At 36.5% G+C, this 22,367-nt stretch overlaps 1 protein-coding gene across 1 annotated transcript; it reads left to right on the plus strand.

The window, feature by feature from the left end:
- Positions 1-1,163: 1,163 nt before the first annotated feature.
- On the plus strand, positions 1,164-3,675 carry LOC117927476 (methanol O-anthraniloyltransferase-like). Its single transcript, XM_034846976.1, has 2 exons — positions 1,164-1,783; positions 2,349-3,675. The coding sequence occupies exons 1-2, from the start codon at positions 1,337-1,339 to the stop codon at positions 3,255-3,257; spliced, it is 1,356 nt and encodes a 451-aa protein (XP_034702867.1). The 5' UTR covers positions 1,164-1,336; the 3' UTR covers positions 3,258-3,675.
- The last annotated feature ends 18,692 nt before the right edge of the window (positions 3,676-22,367 follow it).

Consider the following 22,367-nt stretch of genomic DNA (forward strand, 5'->3'; position numbering starts at 1 on the left):
TGAAAAACTAATTTTTTTTTTTTTTTGTAAACATGTTCTATTACCTTTCAAGTAAAAAATTAGATAAGTTTGAAAGTCAATAAATAAAAAAATTAAATACCGCTTTCAATAATTTTTAGATAAAATTTTATATAATATATTTTATTTGAAACTTAATTTTTAAAGTTTAACTAAAAAATTGTATTGACAATTTTCTTGTTGTGGGTCAAAATACTTTACATTAATCTATCTAGATAAGAAAAATTATTAATATAATATTAGAACTTCATATCTTAGTTATTTTATTTCAATAAATTTATATTTTTAAAAATTTTAAAATAAAAACATTAAAAATTAAAAAGTTATATATATATATATATATATATATAATAAAGTGAAGTGATAGTTAATTTTAAAATTTTTTAAAATATGGTTAATGTAGAAAATATAAAAATAATTAAAAATAAGAGAAAATATAGATGAAAGGGTAATATAAATTTAAAATAAAAAATTAAAATTAAACTAAAAGATAAATACAAAAAGATAAAAAATATTTGAATGAAAAATCCCAAAATTTTTATCATTGCTTTTAATAAGAGCAAAAAGATTCAATATCTTTAAAAATGAAAAATAAAAAAATATTATTGCTTTTGATTTGACATAAAATAGATATATATATTTAAATAAAAAGGAAAAAAAAAGTTAGAAATGAGTAATATTTAATAGGGAATAGAAAAGGAAAAAAAACACAAAAAAAAATTAAAATTCACACTCACTTGTAGGCATATAAGGGATAAGGGTATTTTAGGAATTAATGAAAGACAACATCCTTCATCTTAATTTTCATACTTTTTTTGGGTCTTGGGCTTAAATATGGGTGGTTGGAGGACCAAATGTTAATTTTTGGACCGAGTTGGGCCCAAAACACAATTCACCCTAATTTTTTATGATTGGAGGGGACTGTTGTGACATTGAAAGAGACATAACGTAGAGGAAAGGACGATGGCTTTTAAGGGGGTCGTGAAACAAACACAGAAGCCAATGGACACCATACACGTAGAGAAAGTATGATAGGAGGGTGTGGTGCAGAAGAAAAGAGTAGTGATGATATTTTAGGTGCATTAAGACAGTGGGTGGATTTGAAACACAACCCAAAATTCTACCTTTGAAAATACTTATGTCTTATCTAAACCGTGTCGTTGGCTGAGCAAGATGCTCCGCCGCGTTATTGGAGTGCAGCAATAGGCTATAAAGATCAGCTACCTTCTTCTCAAAGCAAACCATCACATAAACTCCTTCAATTTTCTCTTCATCATTTTTTCTATATTCTATCAACAAACTCCTTGCCTGGAAGGACATGGCATCATCATCGTCTCCTCTAGTATTCTCGGTTAAACGGTGTGCTCCAGAGTTTGTTCGGCCTACAAACCCTACCCCACGAGAGGTGAAGCAGCTTTCTGATTTAGATGATCAAGAAGGCCTTCGCTTTCAAGTTCCTGTGATGATGTTTTACCCAAACAATCCTTTAATGAAAGGAAAAGACCCTGCAAAGCTCATTAAAGAAGCTCTAGGTAAGGCGCTTGTATACTACTACCCATTTGCAGGTAGGCTGATTGAAGGGGATAATAGAAAACTCATGGTGGACTGCACCGGTGAAGGGGTCTTGTTCATTGAAGCCGAAGCGGATACCACACTTGAGAATCTTGGTGATTCAATTCAACCAATGTGCCCCTGCTACGAGGAGATTCTGTATGATGTCCCTGGCTCCGGGGAAATTCTTGGTTCCCCTCTTATCTTAATTCAGGTAAACATTTTTCATTATAAGAAAATGTTTGGTAAATCAACTTTACCCAAAAATGATATTTGATTAGATAACTTAATATTATAATTTAAAATTATTTTTTACTTTAATTATTAAGTTACAATAATTATTTTAGATAGTATTTATTTATTTTTAACTTAATACTAATGTAATTTACTTTCATATGTCACATACTTTGTTTTTAACTTTTTCTTTATTTTTTATTTTTCACTTATTTTTAAAAATTTTAATTGAATTGAAAAAGTAAAAATATTTAGTTTTTTGAAATAATAAAAGTAACTTTTTGAAACCACATTAGTGAGAGTATATTTTAGAATTATTATTTTACATCCATTTTTTATAATAAATATTTTATGATTGTTTTATAAATAAATTTATTATTTAAAATTAATGAAAGCAAAGATGAGTTAAAATCAATAAAAAAAAAATATTAATTGATAATGATTTAAAATAAATATCAAATAACCCAATACTTAAGCAAAAATTGTCTATTTCATTGGATGTTGCTAAAACATATATTGATAAAGCCGATGTTTGTACAATGCAGGTGACCCGATTGAGGTGTGGAGGATTTATATTTGCATTGCGCCTAAACCACACAATGAGTGATGGTCCTGGCTTGGTCCAATTCCTCGACGCCATAAGCGAGATGGCTCAAGGTCTGCCTGTGCCATCTGTGCTGCCCATATGGCAAAGAGAGCTGTTAAATGCCCGAAATCCGCCACGAATTACCCGTATACATCATGAATACGAGGAGGTAACCAATACCAGGGGCACACTAATGACCATGGACGAAAATAATTTGGTTCATCGATCATTCTTCTTTGGCCTCAAGGAGATAAGAGCACTTAGGAACCGACTTCCTGCAAGCCTCGGTGCCTGCTCGACGTTTGAGGTTCTAATAGCGTATGTATGGAGATGCCGCACAATTGCATTTGCAGTAGACCCTGATGAGGTTGTTCGCATTTCATGCTTAATCAATATGCGAGGCAAGCGCGGTTTCGATCTGCCTCCAGGATACTATGGAAATGCTTTTGTTTATCCAGCTTCAATTACTAAGGCTGGAATGCTTTGTAAAAACCCATTGGAATATGCGATAAGGTTACTGAAGAAAGCCAAGGCGGAAATGAGCCAAGAGTATGTGAAATCAGTGGCAGATCTTATGGTCATCAAGGGCCGTCCCTCATTTACGCAGCCGGGGAACTATCTTATTTCAGATCTCACACGTGCCGGGTTTGGAGAGATCGACTTCGGGTGGGGAAAGCCAGTCTATGGTGGGATTGCTAGGGCTTTATCTAATATTAGCTTCTGTATGCGGTTCAGGAACAGCAAAGGAGAAGAAGGGAATGTTATACCTATATGCCTGCCTCCGCCAGTCATGGAAAGGTTTGAACAGGAGCTAAAGAGAATGACAAAAGAGGAAGATCCTGTTAGACTTATTAAATCCATGCTGTAAATTAAACAGAATCTACATGGATTTTAAGAATTAAGCAATTTAATTTAGTTTAGGATCTCTTTAAAAAGGTTTACAACCTAAATGTAGCAGGGTGGAGATTACTAGTGATAGGTGTTACGTCAATAGTAGGCAATATGTATTTGGCTTGAAGGCTCGAGTGCTGTTGAATACTTATTTCGGCCGGTGGTGTGAGCCATTCATCCTTTTAGGAAAGGAACATAGCATTAGTGTTTGCAAGTAGAAACATGTCTTGATAAACTCTATTTGTTTGGGGATACATGCAAGCATTTATCTCTTTTGAACAGAGCAATAGGCTAGGAAGACAAAAAGGGTTTGTCTTCTGGGTGAATTTGTGTTTGCTATACCTTTTGAGAAATATTTACTTTTAATGTAGGTGTCAAAGTTCAAAGTTGTGGAAGGTATCTTGTTGATGAGATTTAGTGCAACAAGAAAAACATCAACCTAAAAATTTGAAGGCACGTTAGCATGAAGCATCATTGCTAATTTATCATAACCCTTCACATGGAAATGTAAGCCAATGATGTGACCCAACCCGGAGGTTAGGACGCCACAATCATTTCACATGTGTGGTTTGACATGAGAAGTAGTAGTTAAGCTAACAAAAAAGTTTTAACTTAATTGCAATTTATCTTTTCATACAAAAATCCATAAATTAAATTATGACAAATCCCCTAAAAAGTAGCACGTAGTAAAGTGAACCATTAATACAAAAAATATCCAATTAAATTAGTCTCTTAGCTAAAGAAATAAAGAGGCTTTTGCACCTTTCATACACATGTCACTTTTTCCCAAAATCTAAGTATACCTAAAAATATTTAATAAAAGGAGTGAATAAACTTGTATTACATGTGTTATTTTTCATAAAGTCTTAAAGCATATATATTTTTCAATAAATGTGCATATATTATAAAATAAAATAAAAATTGTTACATTGTTAATACAATGCCCAACATAGTGAAACTTACGGAAGCAGGTAGCCTTAGATGTTCCTTACATATTTGTGGGTGGAACCAAAACTAATCTAACGGTATACCATAGTGCGGATTTGCATTTTTCACGTACATTCTTGTTCAATGGTGAGATTTGCTTTTTAATGCAAAACTTATTTTTGTAAAAATTGGAGTTACCACTTTTATATATATATATATATATTAAAGGAAAAACAAAATAAAAAATAAAATACTAAAAATGATTCCTTATTTGGAAAAACATGTCTTTAAAAATTGAATCCAAGTCTAGGGGTTTGGTTACATATCAAGAAGGTACTATAAAGTAGCAACCCTCTAAGTCCTAAAATAGGTCTCTACTAATTATCTAGAAGTGGAATTTCATTATGAAAAAAATTAGGCAATCTCTTCTATGTGTCTAGATTACAACCTAAAAGGTAAAATTATTTAATTATGTTTTTTTTAATACTAGTTTTTATAAAATCCCAATTGGTCCAGAACAAAGCGTATTTCCATGACATGCAAAAGTTAAATTATTTTACTGACTCAGAGATGCTTGAAAATCCTAAAAAATTTTGTACAACCTATTCAATATGTCTAATTTTCATGAAAAATAGGCATAAAGTATGATCACGCACATAACATATTTAAAATTAAATAAACACCCCCTTAACTCTTGAAAAGAACCATTAGGAGAAAAAAAAAATTACATCTCGTACTTGGGAAATCCGTTTTGAGTGTTTTAGGTACCTAAGATAAAATTCAAAAAGTCTAGATTAAAGGGAAAATATCAAAAGGAATTAAGGAAGTCATTAAATAATTTAATTTTATAAAAAAATTCCTAGTGTCCATAACATAGTGAAAATGAATATTTGGAAAGATTGATTTAATTATATCTATAAATTGAAAACAATTTTGAACTCAAAAAAAATTATATTAGCACATTTAGAAAGTCTATAACATCATTCAGTTACTAGAAAAATTTTAGGAAGGACTTAAATAATCTGAGTTTAATTTTTCATCCAAAGGTTCAACAAATTACCCAAAGAGAGTAAAATATTTGTTTTTGAAAAACTTGAATGTAGGGATTTACCACTTCCCAAATTAATGTCCATGAAAATTATCCATACTTTCTTAATCTCATCTAATCATGGATAAGCTCACCAACGTAAGGAATTACCCCATTTATGTGGAGTCATGAATTTATTTCATGTATTTCAAAATTCAAATTCATTTAAAAACTAATGGAAAGATGCATACCGATTGAAATTGGTAGCATGACTTTTGAAAAATAGATTTTCATACCTAATGACCTAATCATGAATTTTGAATGAGGTTGAAGGATTGATTTATTTATGGAAAGGGTTGAAAACAATTTTAAAAGCATTAAAACCCATGAGATATCAAACACCAAATAATCAAAAGAAGTGAAAGCATGTGAATGTGAACTTACTTGTGAACTAATGTGAATCCAAAGGTTAACCTAAAGTGCAGTTGTAAACAAGACCATTAGTGATCTATTTTAGGTGCCAAATTATGATACAAAAGTATCCTTAGAAAGTGTCTAATCAAGCCTAAACTTGTGATCATCTATTAATGTCAAGTGTGTGTATCATGAAAGGTGAGCTATAAGCATCCATTAGCCAAAAATACAAAATCAAAGAGAATGGATTTACATTCATATAAAAGCCAATTTTCATGTGTTTATCCAATGACTTACTTAGGTAAAATAAAAAATAAAAAAAATTAAAGAAGAATTAGTTCTAATCATACAATTATCACTCAACAAGCATCAACATAAAATCAATATATATAATCATCATCAATTGATCAACAATATGTGCGGCCTATACATCCACACCTATCATGACAAAGTTTCATATCCAAATGATGCAAAATAAGAGGAGAAGAAGAAGATGGAGATTGAGAATAATAATAAAAAACAAAGTCTTAAACACTTACCTCCAATTCTGATGATGCAAAGTGATATCCAAATTGCTAGTTACTATTGTCTTCTCCATTGAAAATCAAGCCATGAGAAGTCTCTATATGCAGTCATAATATTCACATTAAACAACATTAAGGAATTGAAGCTCAAGCCTCCCCATTAAAGCCACCGAAACCCCATTATTTTACCGCAAAACCAGCCTCCAAATTCATGCTCATATCAACCACCAAAACACCATTCTTTTTTCCATAAAATTCAGCCTCCGTATTCATGCACATGCAGCCACCGAAACACCATTCTTTTACCATAAAATTCAGCCACCGAATTCATGTACATGTAGCCATGGAAACACCATTCTTTTACCATAAAATTCAGCCATTAATTATGCATGCACCACCACCATATTCAGCTCATTTCTCCCTTGAAATTCAGCCATTACAAGTCTTCATATGCATACACATTTCTCACATTTTCTTCCACAAATTCTGAAAAAATGGGTATTGCTTAAATACCTGTAGACCCTCCATTTTTTCCTTCTAGCACATGCCCTATTGTGTGTTCGTTTAGTACTTTACAACAATTCCCTGGTGGCCCATTACTACTCGTGTAGTCTATATTTTCTAAGTCACCTTAGGGACTTTGGTTGAGGGATCTATCTAACCCTGTTTTGACCATTGGCAGCCTTAATTTAGACTTAGGCTCACTTAGATACTCTTGGCACCACCTTAGGCCCATTTCGGCACCTAGGCCCATTTAGGCACCCTAGGCTCATTTAGGCACACTTGGCCCATTAAGCACCATCCTAGGCCCACATAGGCATCCTAGGCCCATTTAGGCACCTTAGGCCCATTTAGGCACCTTAAGCCCATTTAGGCACACTTGGCCTATTAAGCACCATCCTAGGCCCACATAGGCATCTTAGGCCCATTTAGGCACCCTAGACCCACTTAGGCACCTTAGGCCCATTTAGGCACCCTAGGCCCATTTAGGCACCTTAGGCCCACTTAGGACCCTAGGCCCACTTAGGCACCCTAAGCCCATTTAGGCACCCTACGCCCACTTAGGCACCCTAGGTCCACTTAGGGCCCCTTGGCCCATTTAGGCACTCTAGGCCCATTTAGGCACTCTAGGCTCATTTAGACACCCTTGGCCCATCAGGCACCATCCTAGGCCCACATAGGCATCCTAGGCCCATTTACGCACCCTAAGCCCATTTACGCACACTTGGCCCATTAGGCACCATCCTAGGCCCACATAGGCATCCTAGGCCCATTTGGACACCCTAGGCCCATTTAGGCACCTTAGACCCAATTAGGCATCCTAGGTCCATTTAGGCATCCTAGGTCCATTTAGGCATCCTAGGTCCATTTAGGCACCCTAGGCCACTTAGGCACCCTAGGCCCATTTAGGCACCCTAGGCCCATTTAAGCACCCTAGGCCCACTTAGGCACCCTAGGCCTGATTCGTTCCCAATTGGTGTCTTAGCTGATTCTTGTCCAGCTGGTGCTCTTTGATTGAGAGAGTAATCAACAAAATTTATAACCTATATCACCATGCATTAGGATAGCTTAGCTAATATAGCATAGTGGCTCTAAGATCGTTCACTGGGAAGGGTTTTCAATTCACAATTGATACCAATTCAAAGTAAATTGGTGCCTTTTCATTTCAAGGTTAGCTTTAAAAGAAAACATAAAGATGTTTGAGTGAAAAGGATTTGGTCTTAAACTAACCAAAAAGAAAGTAATGGAAATTACTTATGAAGAAAAACATTCCTTGGAGGTTCAGGTTCATAGGGGAGGTTCCTTATGCAAAAACAGAGTTCCGGTCATTTGGTTCGTTTCCTCACATTAGAGAATTAACATATAGTCAATTCTCTAACCGGTGTTGTACAGAGGTATCTTTTAAATGGATTCCAGCTCTATTTCCCTCTCACTGATGCAACTTGCAATGGCTCGTGCCTCTCACCTAGTATTTGTCATTCAAGGTGATCTTTAACCTTGGATTTCCTTTCTCAAGCTCGCAAGAGATAACTAATGGATGTCTCCTTGGAGTCCAAAAGCTTACCAAGTGTTGGCAATTATAGAAAATCCTACCTCCAAGTCACTTCCCAAAAGCTTGCAAGAGGAAAACTAGTGCATCTCCATGGACGGAGATCACTGGCCTTACCAAGTGTTGGCTCAAGTGACTTGAAGGTGTTTTAAGTTAACTAAAAACATAGAAATCATTAAAGAATCACACTTTCTCTTCATTAAAGATTGAAACCACAAAGCTACTAATTCATGCACTTTGAACCTTTCCCGGCAACCTTAACTCCAAGGAACTAAAAGTCTAGCCACTCATTCTCTGAGGAAACTTCCATAGAGCTTGTTTGGCTAGAAAGAAAACGAACGAGAAAACAAAATACGAAGAAGAAACAGAGCAAGTGCTCTCTGAAGTATATTACTTTTCTCCGTCTATTCCATCATAGATGATAATTGATATCTTTGTAAAGAAAATTACAAACTATATATATGAGGTTATTCACCCTTTGTACTTACTTAAAGACTAAGGAATCCTATGATAGGTGGATTACAAGGAGAGTTTGGGGATTTAGACAACAAATATCTAAAGCAAAATATCCCAAAATATCTCAAAATGTCAGTCGAAAATATCAGGAAGCTTCAAGAGAGCACTGCGGCTGTGCATGTCTGACTGGGTAGGCGCTACCAGAGGATCTGAATATGTCTGACCGGAGAAGTTGAAACGTCCTCCTCTCCCATCCGGATGTGAGATATCCGGATGTAAAATGTCGGCGCACAGAATTCCTCCCCGGGTGGACTGAGTTATGCTGTGCAAGGGGGATCGTCTGTGTGTGCAAGGTGTAGGGACCCCTCTCCCGGATGACACAGAGTGCGCATGGCTATCCGGATCAACTCCATCCAGATTTCCCAAGAGGACATGTGCAGCAATGCTATCCAGACTCCCTTAAGAGGAAAAGACGGCGCAATGCTATCCGACGCAGCTCCATTCGGACGATAGCATATACTATCCGGATATGTTGTCCGGATGGAAAACATTGACTAAAGTGAGTGAGCGAGCCTTGCTACAGCCCACGTTCCGCCGCTCTCCGATGGTGTGTCCGGACATCTTTTCCATGGATTCCAAAGAACTCTCCTCAATCTACGGATTGCTTTGGTGATCAAAAAGCTATCAAAACACCAAAACTTAACACAATTTGATTAGAATTGATTTCAAGGGTCCTTAATATGTTAATTGGGTTAAAAGGTGATAACTACTACTCAAAAGTGTTTAAAAGAGTTTATTAAAATCTATGAAATAGCACTTTTTGAGTAGTAATCACTCCCCCCAACCGACATATTGCTAGTCCCTTAGCAATGAAGGAGAGAAAAATAAAAATAAAAAGTATTATAATTTACAACATCATGCTGATCAAAAAACAATTTTCAAGTTGCATGATGATCTAACTCTCACTTGGAACATTAAAGAAATAAAACTCAAACTTCAACAAGAGTTATCAAATAACTTGTCTAATCACAATTCTTAAAGAGAAGGCATTATGCAAATTTAAGCTCTAAAAGAGTTTCCACTCCCAAAGGGTCAAACCTTACTCTTCCACAAAAATCTAAGTGTTATTTATTAGTTTCCGAATATAGTATGTTGAACTAATATCTCCCCCCAACCTAGTTCTTTTTCAAAGCTCAGCAAACTGATCAACCTCCAATAGGCTAAGAACGCACCTCTTGGTTCACAATTTTTTTCATTGTAGGAGTACAAGGCTAAAGATATTATTTTCTAAATTGTCCATGTAACGGGGGTCCATCGATGACTCCCAACCAATTAAGGTTTAGGGCATCAAGCTTTAAGGATCTTTCAACCACTAACTCCTCGGATTTTACCTCGGACTTTTGAGAATAAATTTTAATACCCAAGCACCTACAGTATGTTAAACCCCACCTATTCACCCTTGTAACGAGCATTGAGGTCGGTGACTCCCAACCAATTAAGGCTTACGGCACCAGGTTTTAAAGATTTTCACCATATACCCCTCAGACCTTGCTCGGGTTTCAAGGCAAGTAAACATTTTTTTTCTTTCTTTCTTTATTCTTTTTTTTTCAAAGGCTCATTGGCCTTTTACAAGGTGTCCCAACACTATTAAATGAGGTCAAAGGTACCAAGTCTAAAATTTTCCTAAGTCAAGAGGGAAATAGTTCTTCATCTTATAATCGGAACCTATTGTGCACAGTGTGTGAATAGCTTAAAGTGGAAGAACTAAGGTGGAATTCAATAGAAGTTTCAACAATTCATCAAATTTAGAAAGCATAATACAAACTCTAAGTCAAGTAAAAAAACAAAAATTCAATTTCTCTCATTTCATTTTGAAAATTTTTCCTTAATAACCATGGAGAGTAAAATAAAAACTTAAAAAATTTTAAAATTAAGAAAAAAGCAACTAAATTACTATAATAACTTTGCATTAATAACAAAAACTTCCTTCCTCAACTCTCCCCCCAACCAAGCTGAACATTGTCCTCAATGTGACAAAAGCGATTGAAAAATAGGGAGGAAGTGGTACCTCCTTAGAGACATGAAGTGATGCTGTGGAAATGATGGCTCAGCTGTCTCTCCTGTAGGAGGCTCCGGATGAGGTGGGAATGGCATGTTCATGAGCTGATGTACTGCCAATTGATGCTGAATCTGCCTCAGGATGGCAGTGTGCTGGGCCTGGTTGGTAAGAATCTATTCCTGCTGATTTTAATCATTCAAAAAGATTAAGTAGAATTAACATAATTTCAAGACTAAAATTACAATCAAATAATTTACAAAACTTAAAAATTAACATATTTAACAAAATTATGGACTTTGGTGAAACCAAGTCCATCTAACCCTTCTTTGTTTAGGATTTCTATGGCTCAAGGAGGTTGATTTCCTCATTTTCTGGCTTGAACGACTCAATGAATGGCTTGAGGTGATGACCATTGACTCTGAAGGTGTCTATGCCATTGGAATTCAGTAATTCCACCACTCCATTGAGATGTACTTGGTGAATAATGAAAGGACCTATCCACCTTGACTTGAGCTTCCCTGGAAAGATATGGAGCCTTGAGTCGTAGAGTAGGACTCTTTGTCCTCTCCTCAATTCTTTGTTGGAGATTAGTTGATCATGCCACTTCTTCATCCTCTATTTTGCAACTTTGGAATTGATGTAAGCATCATTTCTTAATTCCTCCATCTCATTAAGGTCTAAGCACCTCTTTTCCCCAACTCTGATCAAGTCCATGTTCAACCTCTTGATTGCCCACCAAGCTTTATATTCAACTTCCACAGGGAGGTGGCATGCTTTGCCATAGACGAGACGATAGGGGGACATGCCAAGAATAGTCTTATAAGTTGTTCTATATGCCCATAATGAATCATGCAGCTTAATAGACCAATCTTTTCTACTGATAATCACCACTTTCATCAGTATGTTCTTTATTTCCCTGTTTGCTAGCTCTACTTGCCCGGAAGTTTGAGGATGATAAGGTGTAGCTACCTTATGCTTTACTCCATACTTGGCTAATAAGGCTTCAAAAGGTTTGTTGCAAGAATGAGTACCTCTATCACTGATTATGGCCTTGGGCACCCCAAATCTTGAGAAGATGTTCTCCTTGAGAAATTTGAGAACCACCATGTGATCATTCTGTTTACAGGGGATTGCCTCCACCCATTTGGAAACATAGTCCACCCCCACCAATATATAGGAGTTACCAAAAGACATTGGGAAAGGTCCTATGAAGTCAATACCCCAAACATAAAAAAGATCAACTATAAGGATGGGGTTCATGGGCATTTGGTTTCTTTTTGTAAGCTTTCCGAGTCTTTGGCATCTATCACAACTCCTGCACATGATGTGGGAATCTTTGAAAAGCGATGGCCAAGTAAACCCTGATTGCAAGACCTTCATGGCTGTTTTCTGAGAGGCAAAGTGGCCTTCACAGGCATTCTCATGGCAGTGGCTGAGGATCCCTTGTTGCTGTTCTTCAGGGACACACTTCCTTATGATCTGATCTGCACAATACTTGAAAAGGAAGGGCTCTTCCCAATAATAAGCATGAATCTTTGCAAAGAAGTGCTTCCTGTCTTGCGCTTTCCACTCACTTGGAACTTCACCAGTAACCAAATAGTTAGCAATATGAGCATACCAAGGAGCTTTCTCCAGCAACATAAGTGATTCCTCAGGAAAGTCATCATTAATAGGTAATACATGGGAATTATGTGCTATAGCCAACCTTGAAAGGTGGTCAGCTACCACATTCTCCACCCCTTTCTTGTCTCTTATTTAGAGATCAAACTCTTGCAACAAAAGAATCCATCTAATCAACCTTGCTTTTGCATCTTGCTTCGTCAATAAATACTTCAAGGCTGAATGGTCAGTGAAAACAATGATGAAAGACCCTACCAAATAAGCACGAAACTTGTCTAAAGCAAACACCACAGCTAACAATTCTTTCTCTGTAGTTGTGTAGTTTCTTTGAGCCTCGTTCAATGTTTTGCTTGCATAGTAGATCACATAGGGCTTCCCATCTTCTCTTTGGCCAAGTACAGCTCCTACAGCAAAGTCACTGGCATCACACATTACTTCAAAGGGTAATTGCCAGTTAGGAGCCCTTACTATTGGAGCAGTTGTCAAAAATTGCTTCATTTGATCAAAACTCTTTTGACATCTTTCATCCCAGAAAAACTTAGCATCCTTAGCCAAAAGTTCACAAAGAGGCCTTGACAGCTTAGAGAAATCTTGTATAAACCTCCTGTAGAACCCTGCATGGCCAAGGAATTGCCTTACTCATTTTATAGTGGTTGGGGATGGCAATTTGGCAATAAGTTCCACCTTTGCTTTATCAACTTCAATGCCTTTCTCGGAGATGATATGACCAAGGACAATTCCTTGACGTACCATAAAATGGCATTTCTCCCAGTTGAGCACCAAGTCTTTTTCAATGCATCTTTTAAGAACCGCTTCCAAATTTTGTAAGCATTCTTCAAATGTACCTCCATATACAGTGATATCATCTATGAAAACCTCCATAATTCGCTCCACCATATCACTGAAGATACTAAGCATACATCTTTGGAATGTTGCGGGTGCATTGCATAAACCAAACGACATTCTTCTGTAGGCGTATGTTCCAAATGGACATGTGAAAGTGGTCTTCTCCTGATCTTCAACATCATTTTCAATTTGGAAATACCTTGAGTACCCGTCCAAGAAACAATAGAAAGGATGGCCAGAGACTCTCTCCAGCACCTGATCAATAAACGGGAGTGGAAAATGATATTTCCTTGTCACAGCATTTAATTTCCTGTAGTCAATACACACCCTCCAGCCTGAAGTGAAGCGTGTAGCAATTTCTTCTCCCTTTTCATTCTGAACCACAGTAATACATGACTTCTTTGGTACCACTTGAGTATGACTCACCCAAGGGCTGTCAGATATGGGATAAATAATACCCGCTTGGAGTAGCTTCAGTACCTCAGTTCGCACCACTTCTTGTAAATGAAGATTCAATCTTCTTTGAGGTTGACGAATTGGTTTAGCTTCTTCCTCCATATATATGTGATGTGTACAAACCAAAGGACTGATTCCTTTCAAGTCAGATATTTGCCATCCTATTGCTTTCTTGCACCTCTTAAGAACTTCAAGTAGAGAAATCTCCTGATGACCGGTAAGAGATGAAGATATAACAACAGGACATTGGTTATTTTCTTCTAGGTATGTATATTTTAACTCCATGGGCAGAGGTTTCAAATTGAGCTTCGGGAATTCTTCTGTTACATCAGCTTTTCCCTCCTCCTTATCGAATAAAGGTAGGATCTCTTCTTTTCTCCTCCAGCCTTGTAGAGTAGCAAGCACATCAGCGGGTTCAGACAACCCTTCTTCAAGGTCCTCAAGACTTTCATTCAACTCGTCTTGCACATTTTGATCACAATGCTCCTCCACTAGAGTGTCAATTATGCATACCTCTTCTAGACCTTCTTCTTCTTCCGGAGTAATTAGCTTTTTTGACATATGAAAGATATTAAGCTCAAATGTCATGTTGCCAAAATGAGTTGCATAAGTCCATTTCGACAATTTATGATTGCATTTGAAGTAGCAAGAAATGGCCTTCCAAGGATGATAGGAACATAATTAGCTTCCTTAACTAAAGGATTAGTATCAAGAACAACAAAATCTACTGGATAGTAGAAATTATCAACTTGAACTAATACATCTTCAATTATCCCCCTTGGAATTTTCACTGACCTATCACATAAAGATATAGTGATTGATGTTGCCTTTAATTCACCAAGTCCCAATTGCTTATAAATAGAGTATGGCAGCAAATTCACACTTGCTCCCAAATCTAGCAAAGCTTTTTCCACTACCTTTCCTCCAATCATGACTGAAATGGTAGGACATCCCAGATCTTTGTACTTCAAAGGAGATTTGCATTGTATGATGGCACTCACTTGCTCAGTCAAGAAGGCTTTCTTATTCACATTCAACCCTCTTTTGATAGTACACAGGTCCTTTAGGAACTTTGCATATGATGGAACTTGCTTAATCATGTCCAGCAATGGAATGTTGACCTTCACTTGGCTCAATACTTCAAGGATTTCTGATGCATTTTTTATCCCCTTTTTCCCATGCAAAACTTGAGGAAAAGGTGGAGATGTGCGTTTCTTCATTAATTCTTCCTTAATAAGCTCTTTCTCTGAATTTGCATTCACTGTTGAATCACGGTCCTCCTTCTCTTCTCTGATATCTTTCTTCTTTCCTTTCATTTCCTCCCTCTTTTTTGTCTCTTCTTCTTCCTTCTCTTCAACATATGGCTTGGGTGTTGGTGACTCAACCTTTTTACCACTCCTTAGAGTGATCAAGGCTTTAACATCTCTCACCTGTGAAGATTCTCCCTCATTAGTTTCCACTTCATGGATACCCTTGGGGTTTTGGTGAGGTTGAGAAGGAAATCTACCCTTCTCCTACACTGTGTTCAAATTAGTGAGCCTTGAGATTGAGTATTGGACATTATCTATCTTCTGGGATAAGTCATTTTGCAGCCCATCAATCCTTTTATTCACAGTATTCTCTACACTGTCAATTCTTTGACTGAGTTGAGAATTGATGGATTTTTGTTCTCCAACGAATTCTCCCACAACCTTGCTGAGATTCACTATTGCTTGTTCCAGACTTGAAGCTTGTTGGGATGATTGAGATGGTTGAGCCGGCTGTTGGTACTGAGGTGCTCTTGGCTTCCATGAAAAATTTGGATGATTCCTCCAACTTGAGTTGTAAGTATTGCCATATGAAGCATTGCTATTGGGCTTGAATTGTCCAATGACATTTGCTTGTTCTCCAAACATTTCTCTAGCAACTGGAATTGTAGGGCACTCCTCCACCAAGTGTTCATAAGATTGACAAATAGAACATGGCTTTACTTGCACTGGTGTTTCAGCAACAGCTTGCACTTCATTCATTTTTTTCAGTTCTAGCTCCTCCACTATTCTTGTCATAGCTGCAAATTTTGCTTTCATTTCAACATCCTCATTCAAGGTGTACATCCCAGCCTTAGCATGAAGAGCATTTGGTTGAGACTTCATTTTTCCCACTTCTCCTCTGTTCAGTTCATTCCATCCCCTTGAGACTTCGGCTACATAACTCAAGAAATCCATAGCTTCCTCAGGATTCTTACTCATGAAATCTCCTCCACACATTGTTTCGAGGAGTTGGTTCATTGAGGAAGACATCCCATCATAGAAATAACTCACCAACAACCATGTATCAAAGCCATGGTGAGGACAAGCATTAATGACTTCCATGTATCTTTCCCAACACTCATAGAATTTCTCATTCTCTTTAGCTGAGAAGTTTGAAATTTGCCTTTTCAAGCTATTTGTTCTGTGAGTAGGAAAAAACTTCTTAAGGAATTCAGCTTGTAAATCAGTCCAAGAATGGATACTCCTTGGCCTTAAAGAATTAAGCCAAATCTTGGCCTTATCCTTTAAAGTAAAAGAAATAGTTTAAGCCTCATCAGGTCAATAGAAGCTCCTCCCTCTCGGAATGTATTACAAACATCTTCAAATTCCTTGATATGGGCATAGGGATTCTCACTTTCCATTCCATGGAAAGTTGGCAGAAGTGGCACAATATGGGGTCTGATCACTAGCTGCTCTATAGGGGGCACTATACATGATGGTGCACTCATACGAGGTGGATGCATACGGTCCCTCATTGATCTGAATTCATTGGGATTGTCCTGATGATCATGGTGACTATGCTGATCCTCAGGTGTAGTTTCCATGATGTTCAAGATTACTTCCAACTCCTTGTTATGAGGTGTTTCAAGTTTAACAAGCCTTTCTCCACAATCTCGTATCCACTTTGGCATACACAACTAGTATCAATTGTAACAAAGAAAAAAAACAACAACAAAGGAAAACAAAAAGAAAACTACCAAAAAGAGTTCGATTAACTAAAACTAAATTAAAAGCTATGCTAAAATATAAACAAGTAAAAGAAACAACTTAAAGAGTTAGTAAAATGAAGGAAAATTCACCAAACTTGTGATGAAAACCACAAGTACCTTGAAATAATATCAATATGAAGTTGGCACCTTCCCCGGCAACAACGCCATTTGATTCGTTCCCAATTGGTGTCTCAGCTGATTCTTGTCCAGCTGGTGCTCTTTGATTGAGAGAGTAATCAACAAAATTTATAACCTATATCACCATGCATTAGGATAGCTTAGCTAATATAGCATAGTGGCTCTAGGATCGTTCACTGGGAAGGGTTTTCAATTCACAACTGATACCAATTCAAAGTAAATTGGTGCTTTTTCATTTCGAGGTTAGCTTTAAAAGAAAACATAAAGATGTTTGAGTGAAAAGGATTTGGTCTTAAACTAACCAAAAAGAAAGTAATGGAAATTACTTATGAAGAAAAACATTCCTTGGAGGTTCAGGTTCACAGGGGAGGTTCCTTATGCAAAAACAGAGCTCCGGTCATTTGGTTCGTTTCCTCGCATTAGAGAATTAACATATAGTCAATTCTCTAACCGGTGCTGTACAGAGGTATCCTTTAAATGGATTCCAGCTCTATTTCCCTCTCACTGATGCAACTTACAATGGCTCGTGCCTCTCACCTAGCATTTGCCATTCAAGGTGATCTTTAACCTTGGATTTCCCTTCTCAAGCTCGCAAGAGATAACTAATGGATGTCTCCTTGGAGTCCAAAAGCTTACCAAGTGTTGGCAATTCTAGAAAATCCTACCTTTAAGTCACTTCCCAAAAGCTCGCAAGAGGAAAACTAGTGCATCTCCATGGACGGAGATCACTGGCCTTACCAAGTGTTGGCTCAAGTGACTTGAAGGTGTTTTAAGTTAACTAAAAACATAGAAATCATTAAAGGATCACACTTTCTCTTCATTAAAGATTGAAACCACAAAGCTACTAATTCATGCACTTGGAACCTTTCCCGGCAACCTTAACTCCAAGGAACTAAAAGTCTAGCCACCCATTCTCTGAGGAAACTTCCTCAGAGCTTGTTTGGTAAGAAAGAAAACGAACGAGAAAACAAAATACGAAGAAAAAACATAGCAAGTGCTCTCTGAAGTATATTACTTTTCTCCGTCTATTCCATCATAGATGATAATTGATATCTTTGTAAAGAAAATTACAAACTATATATATGAGGTTATTCACCCTTTGTACTTACTTAAAGACTAAGGAATCCTATGATAGGTGGATTACAAGGAGAATTTGGGGATTTAGACAACAAATATCTAAAGCAAAATATCCCAAAATATCTCAAAATGTCGATCGGAAATATCAGGAAGCTTCAAGAGAGCATTGCAGCTGTGCATGTCTGATTGGGTAGGCGCTACCAGAGGATCCGGATATGTCTAACCAGAGAAGTTGAAACATCCTCCTCTCCCATCCGGATGTGAGATATCCGGATGTAAAATGTCGGTGCACAGAATTCCTCCTCGGGTGGACTGAGCTATGCTGCGCAAGGGGGACCGTCTGCATGTGCAAGGTGTAGGGACCCCTCTCCCAGATGACACGGAGTGCGCATGGCTGTCCGGATCAACTCCATCCGGATTTCCTAAGAGGACATGTGCCGCAATGCTATCCGGACTCCCTTAAGAGGAAAAGGCGGCGCAATGCTATCCGGCGCAACTCCATTCGGACGATAGCATATACTATCCGGATATGTTGTCCGGATGGAAAACATTGACTAAAGTGAGTGAGCGAGCCTTGCTACAGCCCACATTCCGCCACTCTCCGATGGTGTGTCCGGACATCTTTCCCATGGATTCCAAATAACTCTCCTCAATCTACGGATTGCTTTGGTGATCAAAAAGCTATCAAAACACCAAAACTTAACACAATTTGATTAGAATTGATTGCAAGGGTCCTTAATATGTTAATTGGGTTAAAAGGTGATAACTATTACTCAAAAGTGTTTAAAAGAGTTTATTACAATATATGAAATAACACTTTTTGAGTAGTAATCAAGGCCCATTTAGATTATTTTTTGCATGAATGTATGGTTTGCGTGGCTTGCATGGTTGCATAGCTCGTATGGCTTGCATGTGTTTGATTTTTTGTTATTTTTTTATTTCTCAATTTGTTAGTTTTATTCATTTATTTACTTATTTTTAGAAAATTGCATGAGCTTAATGATTAAATTAATTTCATTTTTATTTATCTATTTATTAATTTATTTTGATAGAAAGTTGTTTAAGTTGGTAATTCATTTTAGTTTTGCATGTGATCTATATTTTTAATTTCGTTTAAAATTGCATATTTTGGACTTTTTTTTTAATTCTTAGTTACACGTTTTTTTTTATTATTATTCTAACCCTTAGTTTTCTTTTATTTGTATTTTTATTTCCCTTTTATTATTTTTATTATTGGTTTTGCATAGGATTCCACGTGCTCCATATGGGAAAGAAAGGGAGCATGCATGGGAAAGGAATGGATCATTTTGGAAAAGAAAATTGAGATAGCCCGCTGGTGATTAGAGAGAGAGAGAGGAAGAGGGAAAAGAAAAACTCACCAGAAAAACACACCATTAAGGGAGGGTTTGCAGCTGCATGTAAGGAAACGTTGACAAACACGCATCCAGAAAGGAAGTAGGGGGCAACACCAAAACAAGAAGAAGATTGATAGCAAAAAAAAAAAAAAAAAAGGTCGACTGCATGAAATGAAGGAAAGGAGAAGAAAATGAAAGATATGAGAGGAAAAGGTAAGAAGGTTGACTAGTTTTTTTTTGGGAGGGGGGAATCACACTGGTCTGAAAAAAAAAATTAAAGGAAAGAAAAAAAAAATAATGAGTCCGTGTGAAAGATGAGGCATAAAAGGTTTTTTTGAAAGGTGAGGTTGTGTTTTTTAGAGAGAGATTCAGACTGTTGTTCAGGAAAAATCAGTCCGTGTTTTCGAGGTAATTCAGGCTATTGTTCGGGGTAAAAATTAGTCCGGTTTTAGAAGAGATTTAAGCTACGGTTCGGGGTAAAATCAGTCCGATTTATGGAGGCGATTCAGGCTGCTGTTTGGGGTAGAAATCAGTCTCATTTTTGGAAGAGATTTGGGCTGCTGTTCAGGGAAAAGTTAGTCTGTGTTTTGGAGGTAATTTAGGTTGCTTTTAAGGGTAAAAATTAGTCCGGTTTTGGAAGAGATTTGGGCTACTATTAAGGGTAAAATTAGTCCCGTTTTTTTAGGCGATTCAGGTTGTTGTTCAGGGTAAAAATTAGTTTGATTTTTGTAAGAGATTCAGGATGCCATTCGGGGTGAAATCAATCTGGTTTTTAGAGGAGGTTCAGGCTGCTATTCGAGGTGAAATCAATCTGGTTTTTGGAAGAGATTCGGTCTGCTATTCGGGGTGAAATCAGTCCAGTTTTTTTAGGAGATTTAGGTTGTTGTTCGGGTGAAATCAGTCCGATTTTTGGAAGAGATTTAGGCTATTGCTCGGGGTGAAATCAGTCCGGCTTTTGGAGGCTATTCAAGCTACTGTTCATGGTAAAAATCAGTTTGATTTTTGGAAGAGATTTGGCTACTGCTCAAGGTGAAATCAATCCAATTTTTGGAGGCGATTCAGGCTACTGTTCAGGGTAAAATCAGTTTGATTTTTGGAAGAGATTTGGGTTGCTATTCGGGGTGAAATCAGTCTGGTTTTTGGAAGAGATTCAGTCTTCTGTTTGGGGTGAAATCAGTCTAGTTTTTGGAGAAGATTCAGGCTATTATTTGGGGTAAAATCAGTCCAATTTTTTGAAGAGATTTGGGCTACTGTTCAGGGTGAAATTAGTCCAATTTTTGGAAGAGATTCGGGCTGCTGTTTGGGGTAAAAAATCAGTCTGTGTTTTGGAAGAGATTCAGGTTGCTATTCGGGGTGAAATCAATCAGTGTTTTCAAAGAGATTTAGGCTAGTGTTTGGGGTAAAATCAGTCCGTGTTTTGGAAGAGATTCAGGTTGCTGTTCAGGGTGAAATCAGTCTGTGTTTTTGAAGAGATTCAAGCTAGTGTTCGGGGTGATATCAATCCATGTTTTGGAAGAGATTTAGGCTGCTGGGTTTCTTTTTCTCCATGTTACACAGCCACGGACAGTCCACCTAGATTGCCACTCATCCAATCTTCATCTGCACAACTGCCATTTTAAGAAAGACACAATCCACGCCATTGCTTGGAAAGGTAAGTTGGAATTCTGTTCTATTTAAATCTTGATTTATTACATAAACAAAATGTGTTGATCGTCATTTGGTTGAGGCTTTGATTTATTGTGTCAGTTTGATAGAGTTTGGCTTACTTAGTTTCAGTTTCGAATTTGTTAGATTAAATTAGAGAGGTTTGAGTTTAAATCGAAAAAGTTTGGGTCTAGTTTAGTTTCGGTTTTGGCCCTATTCATGTACATGTGTTCTTTAGAATGTTGATAAATTTTATTTTGGGTGGTTCCATCTAATTCTTAATATTTTTGGAATTTTAAATTTTCATTTTTGTAAATCCTTGTCATGTCATTAAATTGATAAATTGTTGATCTGATTGGTTCCTATTAATTACTAAATTATAATTATTGGTTTTAGATAAAATACATGCCATGTTCTCAATTGTTTTTTTTTTTTTTTTGTTAGTTCGGATAATTTTATTTAATCCTTGAGTTACAGATTATTCTGTTCTGAATTTAATCCACACAATTGCCTTAGTTGTTAATGTTCTTAATTGGTCTCATGTCTTTAATATCTTATGTTCTTATTTTTTAAATTCATGTGATGTCTTTAGGATTAATTTATTAGTTTGATTGATTCTTGCCACTTGTTAAGGTTGTCTATAATTTTAATTTTAACCAAAAATCCTTGCATGTTCAAGTTGATAATTTTATTTAGTTTGATTGGTTCTCATTTAATTCCTTACTTTCCAAAGTTTAATACATAATTGTTGATGTTGGCTTTCCTTATATTTGATTGAATTGTTATTTCTTTATCTTTGACACTTATTTTATAGGCACCTTAGGGAATTCTTGAGTTTGAACCTTCTTTTAGAAAATGTTTTCTTTATTAAATTGACATTTTGAGTTGAATCAAATTTTCTTTTTCCAAAAATGTATTTTTCCATCATAAGTTTGACTTCTTGGTCCCAAATAAAAGGTAGCTAAAAAGAGGATCTAATTTAGTTTTTCTCTTATTTTCAAAACCCTCTCAAGTTAGAAATCAAAATTCTCTATTTTGTGCCTATTGTATGGGATTTAACAAACCATTGGGTCCTTTTTTTTTACTTCCCTTAAAGTCATTTTCAAAAGCATTTAAATCACCAATAAAAGGTTTTAGGAAACATTCATTCTAGCTTTAGGCAAAGAACACCCTTTCTATAAAAATAATGTAACTAATTTCATTTAAGTTGCATTTCTCCTTTGTTGGTTTTTAAAAAATTTGGTTTTTATACACATAGGTTTGGACTTGTGCTCCCAAACTAATGGGGATACACAGGTAAAACTTACGGAATTTGAATGGGGACTTGATGGAACCCCTACATAAGAAAATTTTTCAAAACTCTTCCTTGTTGCTAGTTTTCACTCAACCATTGACCCTTTAGATTTAAAATTCGTTTTAACTTTAGAATGTTTTAAAAATTTTCTGAAACTTGTATATTTTCCTCACTTCTTGAACTTGAATTTAAAATTTCCTTT

Source organism: Vitis riparia, chromosome 2 (genome assembly GCF_004353265.1).
Source record: "Vitis riparia cultivar Riparia Gloire de Montpellier isolate 1030 chromosome 2, EGFV_Vit.rip_1.0, whole genome shotgun sequence".
In the NCBI taxonomy this organism is placed as follows: domain Eukaryota; kingdom Viridiplantae; phylum Streptophyta; class Magnoliopsida; order Vitales; family Vitaceae; genus Vitis; species Vitis riparia.

What these genes read in the sequence shown, in the direction of transcription:
- LOC117927476 (XM_034846976.1), top strand. Translation starts at nt 1,337, where the DNA reads ATGGCATCATCATCGTCTCCTCTAGTATTCTCGGTTAAACGGTGTGCT. An exon ending in CCCCTCTTATCTTAATTCAG is followed by an intron (nt 1,784 to 2,348) that starts GTAAACATTTTT and finishes TGTACAATGCAG; the next exon opens with GTGACCCGATTGAGGTGTGG.